Source organism: Pinus tabuliformis, chromosome 6 (assembly GCF_031772625.1).
Source record: "Pinus tabuliformis cultivar Carrire ecotype Pingquan chromosome 6, CPIR1, whole genome shotgun sequence".
Classification (NCBI taxonomy): domain Eukaryota; kingdom Viridiplantae; phylum Streptophyta; class Pinopsida; order Pinales; family Pinaceae; genus Pinus; species Pinus tabuliformis.
Window position 1 is genome coordinate 1,295,537,071 of NC_142292.1, and position 13,942 is coordinate 1,295,551,012.

The 13,942-nt window shown below is 34.7% G+C and overlaps 1 protein-coding gene across 1 annotated transcript in view; it reads right to left on the reverse strand.

Moving 5' to 3' along the window:
• The window catches only part of LOC149263359 (uncharacterized), a 139,560-nt gene that overhangs the window by 31,105 nt on the left and 94,513 nt on the right, over positions 1 to 13,942 (reverse strand). The window contains exons 3-4 of the mRNA XM_089387795.1: positions 982 to 1,133; positions 706 to 855 (exon numbers count right to left, since the gene is read on the reverse strand). Of these exons, the coding sequence (XP_089243921.1) occupies positions 706 to 855; positions 982 to 1,133 (302 nt within the window). The remainder of the gene's footprint in view (positions 1 to 705; positions 856 to 981; positions 1,134 to 13,942) is intronic.

Consider the following 13,942-nt stretch of genomic DNA (forward strand, 5'->3'; position numbering starts at 1 on the left):
GTTACACTTATGATATTGGGAGGAACTCACCCACATGTACATATTATGAATCCAAGGCCACATCCATGTTGTTTTTAAACTTTACTTGTTATGGAGATACATTGAAGTAGATATTATACTTATAACATGAAAAGTTGATTACCCATGTGTATTCATATTGTCTTTAAAGCTTGCAAAAAGTTTCCTATATTTATAAACTTAAAATAAAATGCAAAATTAAATAAATATACTTACGTGTCCCTAAAGAACAAGTGTAATCAAAGATAAATAGGTCATATTTATGAGAACATCACTATGGAGATATGTATATCTATGTTGGACTTATTATCTTAATCTTATGTATATATGTATATTTCAAAAAGAACAAGCCATCAAATCCAACACAAAAGGCTTAATGTTTATCGGCACAATCTAACTATTTGATGTTTTTGCCTTTTTTTGTTGAAATTGGGCTATGGAATTTTTCGCGAGATTGTGAATTTTTATTTTTTAAAATGTTTTTTGAATGCATAAGGATTCAACACCTTGAAAAACCTTTGAAACAATCATATTATACAAATTATACAAATTAGAGAATTCAAAATCATAGTTCCAAAAGTTTGTATCGAATAAACATCTATTAGTTAAACTACACATGGTTGTCCTACTATCTTTGTTTTTAATTTTAACCCTATTAAGATTCATTTAGAAATGGTGAAGGCAAACCTTTCTATGAGGCCATCGACGCATGCCATTGCGCCTACAAATCTTTTTTAGGACGGTGGGACATATAGCCAATTCCTTGGCTGCCACATTGATAGGAAGATGGAAATATGCTGCTAAATCTGATATTTTCAACTTTCCTGTTCTCTCCCTCTGCAAATAAATAAAACATAACACAAACATGCACAATTGATGAGACCAAATTTGAATCGAAAACCATTTTTATTGATACAATACACCAAAAGAAATGGAGATGAAGGCATTATGATGTTATATTACCTGTGCAGCCACATTGCTCTTATGAGGTTTTGTAGGGGGAGCATTAGGAATCATGCCTCTCTGATCAACACCATAGGGAGCATAAAAACTCCTGTCCATATAAAATTGGCTAGGTTGTCCTGGGATAAAGGCATTGTTAGGAGCGTGCAATCCTGAAAAAGGGTTCAATGCAAATTGTTTAGCTTGAAGGAAAAATTAGACATGTATTCATTAATACTAGTGTATCGGATGTTATAACAAATTTCCATGTAATTAACATAACTTCATTAGTAAATTTAAGGTAATCTTTACTATTGTCCACTATGATATTCTCTTTCTCTTACTCTTTTTCACACACATATATCAATTAACATAAATTCAGCCGTAAATTTAGGGCAATCTTTACTATTGTCCACTATCATATTCTCTTTCTCTTACTCTCTTTCACACACAATTTTCATTTTTTTCACCATTATATGTTATGTTTCATGTTTCATCTTCATTCTTTTTCACCATTATATGCCATATTTTAAACTTGAATTTATGTATATTTTAATGCTTAAAACAATAAAACAAAAATAAGTTATTGTTCTTTTATTGTATAAATAAGTGAGTTGCATTTTAAAATTTAGGTGAAATAATTGGTGTTACTTTTATTTACAATGATGTGGATTTTTTTAATCAAAGTGACAAATCTTATAACAACCTAATATAATATGATAAACTTCATTTTAAAGTATATATATCTATATATCTATCTATCTCTCTCTCTCTCTCTATATATATATATATAAAATTAATTTTTTATTTTTAAATTCTAGTTTTAGGTAGTTAGATAGTGACACTTTTTTCTTTTGAAGAAGAATTTTTAGGGAATTAAGATACATTTTCATGGTTTTCTTTTGTAAAACAATGAAGATAGAACTAAACTTGAATAAATCTTGTATTTTGTATAACAATTTGAGCTATAATTTGAAGAGGTGGATGACTCAAAGTTTTCCAATAAGGATGGTGACATTAGAGTGAAGTATTTGAGTTTATTTATAAAATCAAATAACTACAAAAAAGGGGATTAGCTATGGATGATTAAAGATATTAAGGATCAAATTAATTATTGGTGTCATAGATGTTTATCAGGGGACAAAGGTTAATTTGGAATTTGTTTGAAAACTTATGAATCATGTTGTTTTATTCTATTATGATTTAAGGAGTAAAGAGTTAGGGTTTTGATTTTCATTGCCTGAAACATAGTTCAACATATGGTTAGAGTTAGCAGATGTATATCTACTCCCTCCTAAAACAACATGGAAACAATGTACAACCGCATAGAGGCAACACATCAAGGTATTTTTGCGAATTTAGGTTACAATGTCATCCAAGATATGGATACCCCTGCAGGCTCGACTTTGCAGCATCGTTATGCATGCCACTCTTTTAATAAAGCCATAGAGGACCATAAATGTGAAGTGAAATCTACCAAAATAGTTGAATACATCTAGTATATGTAGGACCATGCATTGATTGAGAACTTTCTAGGTCTGTGGCCATTAGAGAAAGCCTTGAATTGGTGGATCCATAATAAGTTGAAACCCGAGGAAAAAATAATTTGGAGCTAGGGAAAAATGGTTTTTCATAGTAATATTTGGGAAGAAATGAAAACAAACCCCTCCAAGCCTTGTTAGTTTAAAAGAGCAAAATCGGATCTTGAATAATTTGCTTCCAGAGTTTTATCCACTATGATCATTTTCAATCGACGTTTCGAGTCCACAACAAGACCCATCATTAGGATGACAAAATTGATGATGGGTCCTCGTGTGGAATCAAAATGTCGATTGAAAATGATCATTGTGGATAAAACTTCAGAAGTAAATTCTTCAAATTATGAACATCACATAAACTTGCAAACAAAGAAATACAATCTTTGAGAATGACCCCTATTTCTTCAACTTAGTGGGTCTACTTTGATTATGAAATGGAATATTTAGCTCCGACAAGGAGGAATTCAAAGAAACTCCTATATGGATTAGACTTTTTTCCTTGCCTAGAGAATTTTGGAGGAACAAATCCTAGAAGGCGTTGGCAATGCCTTGAGTCAATTTGTTAAAATCTCAGAAGCCTATAAAAGAGGTAGACACAATTCATATTCTTGAATTTGTGTTTATATGGATATCACTCAAGCTTATTATGACCTCCATTGATATCCACCTTGAGTCAATTTGTTAAAATCTCAGAAGCCTATAAAATAGGTAGACACAATTCATATTCTTGAATTTGTGTTTATATGGATATCACTCAAGCTTATGACCTCCATTGATATCCATCATCAAGATGCGGTATGGAAGAAATCCATAGATTATGAGCACATTCCTTTCAGGTATAGAAGATGCCATGAGTATGACCATCACTTTTGAGATTTCTCTCTTATCCTTAACGATATTCCATAGCCATAGATCCAATGATATGATTAGGATGACTTCATCAAATTCGGTTCACAAAGGAGAAACCCTTGTACTCGTCACAACTCAATCCATAATCTTGCATCATGCATAAGCAATATTTTTGAAGGACTATATCAAGAGAAAGAGGCTAGACTAGAGAACCAACCAAAGAAGTAACAAGACAAAGACATGAAACCTAAAGAACAATCTCCAGAGCTAAGGGAGGCTATAGATAGACAAAATAAGTCTAAAGGGGATCAAATTAGGGAGATTATGAAAGAGGACCATACCACAATACCCTTGAGCAGATGGATCTTGATGAATCACATTTGGTTGAGAATACAGATTATTGACATGGAAAATATCCACTATCCATTCTAGAACCTCAAGTTCAACTTATTCCTAGTGTTCTTATCAAGGTGAACTTCAAATGTATGTAAGAACCCTTTAGTTCCAATTCATTACCCCCTCAATTGGGTGTTCATAATCCCTCTTTCAAGGACCCTCCAAAAATCCCCAAGTTAGGGAGGAAAAGAGGCATACATTCAATAGTTGAGGGTTGCAAGAATTAAGAAAAAATATAATCAACTTTGGGTGAATCTAGATAGCCATGAAGGTATTTCCCTCTAACCATTCAAAATTGTTATTAAGGTTATATCGTTGAATATTAGGGGCCTCAATTCCAGAGGCAAGCAACAACTTCTTAAGGAGAAATTTATAGAGGACTCACCCATGGTAGTAATTTTGTAGGAAACCAAGTGTTCTCGTGAAAATATTGCTAAAATGGCCCCCAAAGTTTGGAACAACTACGAATCCATTGTGGGCATAATAGGACATGTGGGCAAACTAGTTGTCTTATGGAATCTAGATGAGATTACCTTATTGGATATATTCATAGATCCCCATATCTTAATTGCAGATTCCATTTGATAGGATCCTTAGAGGAGGGATTTGTATCCAATGTCAATGGACCCCATTTGGTAAGTGAAAAAAATTGTTTCCTTAAAAAATTGTGTATATTTCCCTTCATGGAACATTGGAGGAGATTTCAATCTAATCAAATCCGTAGAGGAAAAGAAAGGGGGATAAATAAATTAAAAATGGAAGTATCTTAGTTCAGGTAAGCTATCCATAACATAATCATAGCAGATGTGGTGACCATCAATGGGATTTACACTTGGAATGATTAGAGAGAAGTGCATCAACAAATTACCTCTCATTTAGTTTGGTTGCTTCTGTTATAATACCTATTTAATCAAGACATTTTCATTGAGGCTTCACTGGACGATTTTTTAGTTATTAGTATCAAAACAGAAACCAAGGTCAAGCCTTTCGGTTTGAAAGTTTTTGGCTCTCAAACCCACCTTTCTTAGAGAAGGTAAAGGCCTAATGGTCAAAAGAGGATTTTATAGGAGGTTCAATAATGTATAGGTTCTAACAAAATCTAAAACATTAAAAAAAAATGGGATATAGATGAATTCAACGAGAATGAATTGGAAGCCATAATGGAACTCCTTTAGCTGGAATGTAGATCAAAGAATGTAGCGAAGGAGGAAGAAAACCTTTTGCTCAGTTTGGAGGAGAGATGTAAATGAGAGGAAACACTTTAGAAATAGAAATTGAGAATTCAATGGCTTTGGGAGGGGAAAAGGAAACCCAAATTCTTCCACAACTCCATGATCCAAAAAACGAAGCACCTGGCCTGGATGGATTCACCACATACTTCTTTCAAGCTTGTTGGCATTTTCTGGGTAATCAAATCCATGCATTAGTAGAAGAATATAGACATTAAACCTCTTTTTATTAGTGATCAATGCCACTTTCCTAATGCTGGCCCAAAAAATAGAAAAACCTAATGGTTTTCGACCCATATCCCTTTGTAAAGTAATCTGCAAGATCATTTCCGAAGTCATATTCAATTTCCTTAAGCCCATTCTTTTGTCTCCCATATTGAAAAAGAAGACTAGTTATATGGAGGGACACCATATATTGGATGGAATTATAATAACTCACAAAATTATACACTCTGAGACACTCCAAGAAATCAGGTATGACAATCAAACTAGACCTTTCCAAGGCTTTTGATAAAATGATTGGGACTATATTTACCATTCACTCATTTCTTTTGAATTCTTTGAAGAATGGTCCAATTGGGTCTACTCCTTGTATGATAATCAAACTAGACCTTTCCAAGGCTTACGATAAAATAAATTGGGACTATATTTACCATTCACTCATTTCTTTTGAATTCTTTGAAGAATGGTCCAATTGGGTCTACTCCTTGTTTTCCTCTACCTTTAAAATCTATCTTGGTAAATGTATTCCCCTCTCCCACTTTTAATCCTTCCAAAGGCATTTTCTACGAAGACTAGATTTCTCCCTTTATATTCATTATTGCTACCAAAGGTTTGGGAAAGGCACTTAAAGCTATTATTTCTAATGGTGTAGAAATTATGGTGTATATTTGAAAATTCTCATGAAGTTTTAATAAAACTCCCAAGACACAAACCTACTCTACTACTCTGTAGAATTCAATTCACAATTTAGAACATCAATCACAAACATGCAATGAGAAATAACACACATGCACACACTATTTTTTCCAGGGAAAGAAAACTACTAAAAACCCCAATGCTTGCTTCCATTAATCTAATGAATAAATATGTATTGAAATTTCAAATGAGCACAAAATAAAAGTAAATATATCTCTTTGCTCTGACCCAAACTTAGTCTAATTCTGCCTCTGCTTGAGCCCCTATTTCCTTGTGCAATTCCTTGAGAAACTAGGTCCCTATTATTTAGGAATTTCTCCAAAATGGATTGCATAATTACCAAGGTAGATCATATGATTGCATGCAAGCCTATACTTTCTTGAGCCCCTATTTCTTGGCACAAATCCTTGAGAAATTAGGCCCCTGTTATTTAGGAATTTCACCAAGATGGATTGTGTAATTCCCAAGGTTGATCATCTAACTGCATGCAACATTTGTACACCAAGACTAGTCTACAACTAATGTTACACTGCCTTGGAATCTCCACACAACTGGGGAACTCAAATTATATGCATGTACTATCTATTTTGGGTTGATAAATCAATTAATTGGATGACCATTGAGTTTGACTAAAGTCCCATTACACAACTGAAATTCCACTAGTTCCTCCAAAAATTGGAACTAGTTTAACTAAAAACAACTTGAAATAACTGAACTTGATTGCTAAAAATTAGAAATCACACATGCTTAACTGAACTCTAACTCCTACCATGTTTTTTGAGTAAAATGGGTGACATAAGCCATGTCACACAAGTTAATTGCATCCACGTTGTCTACTACTGTGGAAATTCAAATTTTCTTAATTTAATTAGGGCAAAATCAAATTGAGAATTTGTTTCCTGCATTTTTCAACACTCCCTCAGCAAGAAAGGGATTATCAACCACCCCTATCCTGCACCTATGGAACTCAAACTTCCCTCTTTACAAAACATTTGTCAAAATGTTAGCATCTTGTTCCTATGTCAGAATGTATTGTAGCAACATTATCCTCCTTTGCACATAGTCCCGTAAATGGTGATACCCAATATCTATATGCTTCGATCGATCGTGAAATACTTGCAACCATGTATTCTGCCTCTGTAGAGCTGGCGCCACAAATATTTTCTTCCTATTGTACCAGGAAACCACTGTGGACCCAACACTAAAAATTCCACCTGATGTACTCTTTTGGTCTGATGGAATCCCTGCCCAATATCCTTTTGTGAAGCCACACAACTTCACACCCTCTATTCGTTTGTACCATATTCCAAATTGCGAAATGCCTCTAAGGAACTGTAATACATGCTTTGTTGCCTTCCAAAATAATTTGGTTGGCCTAAACATATCTTGGCTCAACTAGTTTACTGAATAACACATATCTAGTCGTGTGTTCACAAGATACATCAGTGAACCCACTAGCTGCCAATAAATGGTAGCATCCACTTCCTCACCTGAAGTGGAATCCTCCTTCCTCTAGTTGGTCACTATAGGTGTCTCCATGGGTTTGAAACTCTCCATGCAAAACTTATGTAGTATCTCATTTGCATACTTTCCTTAAGAGACAAACAATTCCCCATTGCCTTGCCATATTTCCAACCCGAGGAAGTAGTGCATGAGACCTATGTACTTCATTTCAAAATCCCTTACAAGGTCTTCCTTGCAAGATTTGATAATTTTTTCATCACCAATTAAAATAAAATCATCACCATATAAGGAAATAATAAGAAATTTACCTTCTACAAAGATATGATATAGGTTTTCACTTGCTTCACTTTTGGTGAAGCCCAAACCAACGATATATCTATCAATCCTGGCGTACCAAGCATGGGGTGTTTGTTTGAGATCATACAACGCTTGCTTAAGTTTTCACACACGAGACTCTCAAAAAAATGTCTCAAAACCTTCTGGTTGCTCAATGTACACCTCATCCTTAATAACTCCATTGAGCAATGTCATTTTTACATCCATGTGGTGGATCTTCCATCCCATTTGTGCAACTAGTGAAAAAATTGATCTAATGGTTGAGTACCTTTCTACAGGAGAAAATGTATCCTCATAATCAATTCCCTCAACTAGAGAGTATCCCTTGGCCAAAAATCTATCCTTATACTTCTTTATGCTTCTATCTGCTACATGCTTAACCTTGAAGATCCATATCAAACCCACAACTGATTTATTTGTTGGTTTTGGGACCACTTACCAAACACTATTCTTTACAATGGATTCATATTACTCCACCATTACATCAACCCATACATGTTGCTTTGCTTCTTCCTCAAAAGAGGATGGATCAGTCTCTACAAGCTCAGTTATTATATCCATGTAGCTAGTGTAGTGATCAAGTGACCTCCTCTTCGTGCGCAAATTTGAAGGAGATCCCACATTCTCCCTCACATACTACATAATTCTATCAAATTTCCTAGTCCTTTTCTTGTCTTATCTGGATGGTTTTTGTTGAGTGGAAGTCTCTACTCTCTACTCCTCTACTTGTGGTTGCTCCAAAACTTCCTGAGACTCATACTTTGGAGCTAAAATCTCTTCTTCTGGTGCGATTTGAAGCTTCCTCTCAAGAGAGCACCACATCACTTTCTCCTCATAAAGTTTTACATCCCTTCACACAACTATCATTCCGAGAGATGACAAGTACACACTATAGTTCTGGGGAGTTTCTATGTAACCCAAAAATACCGCCAATTCTGTGATCGACTCAAGCTTCTTCCTTGATTCTTTGGAGACGTGGAAGTAAATAGAGGCTCAAAAAATCTTGAAGTGTGACACATCTAGCTTTCTCCCCGAAAAATTCTTCTCTGGTGTAATCATGCCTAGAATCCGATGAGGACTCTAGTTCAACAAATAGATTGTTGTGTTGCATGATTCAACCCACATAGCCTTGGTCATGCAACATAGCCCTCTATGCTCCCATAATTCTATGGTTCTTTCTCTCAGCCACCCCATTCTGTTATGGGTCGTGGGGTGCTGTCAACTCTCGTCAAATGCCTTCTTTTGTAAATAATTTTTGAATTCATTCGACACATACTCACCTCCATTATCTCCTGAGAGCCTTCACATTCTTGCCAATTTCTTTCTCAACCAATGCATTGAATTATACAAACTTGGAGAATGTATCATCTTTCTTCCACATGAAGAAGATCCAACACTTCCATGAGAAGTCATCAATAAAAATGACAAGATATTTGTGTATGGTAGTGGAGGCTATCGATAAAGGTCCACAAACATTAGAGTGGATCCTTTCTAAGACTACATGTGCTTTTTTGTCCCAATCATGGAATGTGGATTTTGTGTACTTCACTAAGGTACATCCTTTGCATACATATTTCTGCTCAAGTGCTCCTTTGGGGAGGCTAATGGTTATTTGTTGCATAATATTCAAGGCACCATGAAGCAAATGGCCAAGTCTTATGTGCCAAATTTCAATGACATCGCGACCCTGCACTTTCTACACCTTAGTGCTTAATGAAACACTATCTTCCACATCTAGCTTAATGAAAATCAATCTTCCTACAACGGAAAACCAAATCAAATTCATGTTGATAGGGAGAAACATATGAAATATTTAGTTATTGATTTTGATGAGGAAAATGAACCAATATTATTTTCAAACAACAATCTTGGAAATTATTCTTGAATTATTCTTTGGTAATTTTCTAGCACAAACATCTCCCCTATTTCATCTGAAATTGAAAACTATTCCCAAAAAGATTCATCTAAGTGTATTAATATTGTAGAAAACCTTGTAGATAAGCATGATAGTTTATTTTGGACTCTTTATTTTGATGGCTTGAAATCTAATGATAGTGCAGGAGATGGTTGCATCCTAGTAAACCTCGAGGGTGGTAAAATTATGCTTTCATGCTGATTGGAGTTTGATTGTACCAACAATACCACTAAATATGAAGCATTGGTACAATGCTTACAAAATCTATTAGTCTTGATGTTCAATTTCTTAAAGTTTTTGGTGACTCAGAAATTGTAATAAAGCAAGTTAGAAACAACAACCATTGTGTTTCTAGTCACCTTAAGCATTACCAATATTTGATCCAAGACCTCAATTCTCATTTCATTGCATTCAATATAACTCCTATCCCAAGAATACATAATTCTAGCGTTGACCTCCTAGCAAGTGTTGCTTCCAAACTCATTCCACCCGAAGATTTAAGCCGTGATAGATTTTCAATTGAATTTACTTTTTGCCCCTCCATTCCAGACAACATAACTATTTGGCATGTGTTTAATGATGATAGTGAAATTATGGGTTTCATAACATCAGAAGGATCTTACTCTGACCAAATCATTGATGAATTGAGCATGACAAGATGCAAAACAAGTATTCTGAGGAAAATAACTTACCTAAAACTGTAGTAAAATTGGAAGACTTATATGATCTGAAAGATATATTCAAAAGGACCACCAATCACAAAACTCAGAGCTCTACCTTGAGATTTGAATTAGTCAACATAGAATCTGATCATAAGCCTCAGAACATTAATTTAGGCCTTGGAATTTCACCAAATGAAAGATGATCTTTCATTCATTTTTTGAGAATATACAAGAATGTATTTTCATGTAGTTATGATTAGCTAAAAGCTTATGACACATGCATCATTCAACAGACCATTCCTATGCTTCCAGATGTTAAGAAAATTCAACAAAAGCTTAGGAAGATTCACCATAACTTACATCTTGCACAAGTCTATCAACTTCCCCAGTCCTTTTCTTGTCTTCTCTGGATGTTTTTTCTCGAGTGGAAGTCTCTACTCTTTGATCCTCTACTTGTGGCTGCTCTACAACTTCCTAAGGCTCATCCTTTGGAGCTAAAAGATATTCTTCTGGTGGGATTTGAATCTCCCTCTCAAGAGAGAACCACATCGCTTTCTCCTCATCAAATCTTACATCCCTTCACACAACTGTCATTATGAGGAATGACAAGTACACACTATAGTTCCGAGCAGTTTCTGTGTAACCCACAAATACCCCCAATTCTACAGTCGGATCAAGCTTCTTCCTTGATCCAACATAGCCCTCGCTGCTCCCACAATTCTATGGTTCTTTCTCTCAACCACCCCATTCTGCCGTGGATTGTGGGGTGCTTTCAGCTCTCATCGAATGCCTTCTTTTGCAAAGAAATTTTGAATTTATTTGACACCTACTCACATCCATTATCTCTGTTGAGAGCCATCACCTTCTTGCCAATTTCTTTCTCAACCAATCCCTTGAATTATACAAGCTTGGAGAATGTCTCATCTTTCTTCCACATGAAGAAGATCCAACACTTCTGTGAGAAGTCATCAATAAATATGACAAAATATTTGTGTCTGGCATTGGAAGCTATTGAGAAAGGTCCACAAACATCAGAGTGGATCCTTTCTAAGACTACATGTGCTTTGTTGTCCCGATCATGGAATGTGGATTTTGTGTACTTCCCTACGGTACATCCTTTGCATACATCTTGCCACTCAAGTGATCCTTTGGGGAGGCTAGTGGTTATTAGCTGCATAATCTTCAAGGTGCCATGATGTAAATGGCCAAGTCTTCTATGGTAAATTTCACCGACATCACGACCCTACACTTTCTCTGCCTTAGTAATTAATGCAACACAATCTTCCACATTTAGCTTAATGCAAATCACTCTTCCTACAATGGAAAACCAAATCAAATTCATGTTGATAGGAAGAAACATATGAAATATTCAGTCACTGATTTTGATGAGGAAAATGAACTAGTGGTATTTTCAAACAAAATTCTTGAAAACTATTCTCTTGAATCGCCTAATGCAAATCACTCTTCCTACAATGGAAAACCAAATCAAATTCATGTTGATAGGGAGAAACATATGAAATATTCAGTTACTGATTTTGATGAGGAAAATGAACCAGTAGTATTTTCAAACAACATTATTGAAAACTATTCTCTTGAATCTTTCTTTCGCAATTTTCTAGCATGAACACATCCCTTTTTAGTTGATTTTGTTTCATATCAAATTGAAAATTAGTTCCAAACAGATTCATATCAATGTATTATTATTTTATAAAACCTTGTAAATAAGCATGATATGTTATTTTGGACTCTTTATTTTGATGGTTTGAAATCTAATGAAGGTGCAGTAGTTGGTTGCATCCTAGTAAACCCCGAGGGTGAGAAAAATATGATTGCATGAAGATTGGAGTTTGATTTTACCAAAAATACTACTGAATATGAAGCATTGGTACAAAGCTTACAAAAATCTATTAGTCTTGATGTCCAATTTCTTAAAGTTTTTTGTGACTTGGAAATTATAATAAGGCAAGTTAGAAACATCATCCATTGTGTTTCTACTCACCTTAAGCATTACCAATATTTGATACAAGACCTCATTTTTAATTTCACTACATTCAATATAACACCTATCCTAAGAATACACAATGCTAGTGCTGACCTCCTAGCAAATGTTGCTTCCAAACTCATTCCACCTAAATATTTCAACCCTGACAAATTTTCAATTGAATTGATTTTTCGCCCCTCCATTCCAAACAAAATAACTAACTGACGTATGTTTAATGATGATAGTGGCATTCTAAGTTTCTTAACATCATAAGGATCTTACTCTGACCAAATTGTTTATGAATATGAGAATGACAAGATGCAAAAAAAGTCTTCCGAGGAAAATAACTTACATAAACCTGTTGTAAAGTTGGAAGAATTATATGACGTGAAAGATAGATTCAGAAGGAAAACCAATTGCAAAAATCAGAGCTCTACCTTGAGATTTGAATTAGTTAACATAGGATCTGGTCATAAGCCTCAGAACATTAATTTAGGCCTTGGAATTTCACCAGATGAAAGATATGCTTTCATTCATTTGTGAAAATGTTTAGAAGTGGTAACAGGAAATTCCAACAGTTTAATTTGTCCTTGAATTACACTGAGAATTAAAATCGAATTCTATTCTCATAGAAACTTGTAAATAGTTAATTAAGTTTAATTATTAGCTTAGGAATTTCAAGTTGGAAGTCTTTCAGTAGGCATGTATATGTTCTCCCTAAGTTTTAGGGTTCGATTATGTGTTTAAATTGAGTTGGAAATCAGATCACTCAATTTACTGAGTTATGTTCAGTTAAATTAGTTCCAAACTGTTTGAGGAACTAATAAAGGACTAATAGTTAGTTGGTGCACCAGTGCTTCCACTAGTGCTACTCCAGTTAATTGAATATTCCCTCATGAGAAACTCATGCATTTCGATTCCGAGAAAGACCTAGTTGAGACTAGACTGCAAGGACAATGTACTATTAATGGTATTATTTACTAGAGTGTAAATATCATGCATGCATAAGAGATTAATCCTATGTTTGGATTGAATAGTTTTGGAAGAATGAATTTCCTTTAAATACAGGCTATTCATCCTAGGAATTATGCAAGAGATTAGGGGCTTGGAGAGGTGCAGAATTTTCTAAGTATTGCCTAAGAGCTAGCTTGTGAGCCGAGAGAGTTGAGCATAGTTGTGCAGAATTGTTCTAGTGAGAAAAAAACTTTGTATCTTCACTCAAATTTATGATATATACAATACATATAGTGGGGTTTTGAGTAGTGTCTTTCCCAGATACATCTTTTGTTATGTGCTATTGATTTATCTTCTTGTTCATATTGTTTTCATCGATCTATTGGCTTCTGCTGGTTGGAAGTAGAAGTAGATTCTTGTCTTTTTATTTAGTAAATTGCATGATCTTGTGAATCTACAATATTTTCTACATGGTATTGGAGATGAGAACAATATACTAGAGGAGATTTCAAAGTTTTAAGTTTTGGGTTACAGGTGAAATTCAAATTTTCAATACATACTTCAAGATCGACAAATGTCGTTCTACGGTTTGTGGTTCGAGTATGCCTTGAAGGCAACTCAAATTTTATAGCCTAGAGGTATAGAATGCAGGTTGTGCTAGAGGATAATGGCTTGAAGGAATTCATTGATCAAGAAATTCCTAAACCAGCAGCATCAGATGCACAAAATTTGGCCGAATG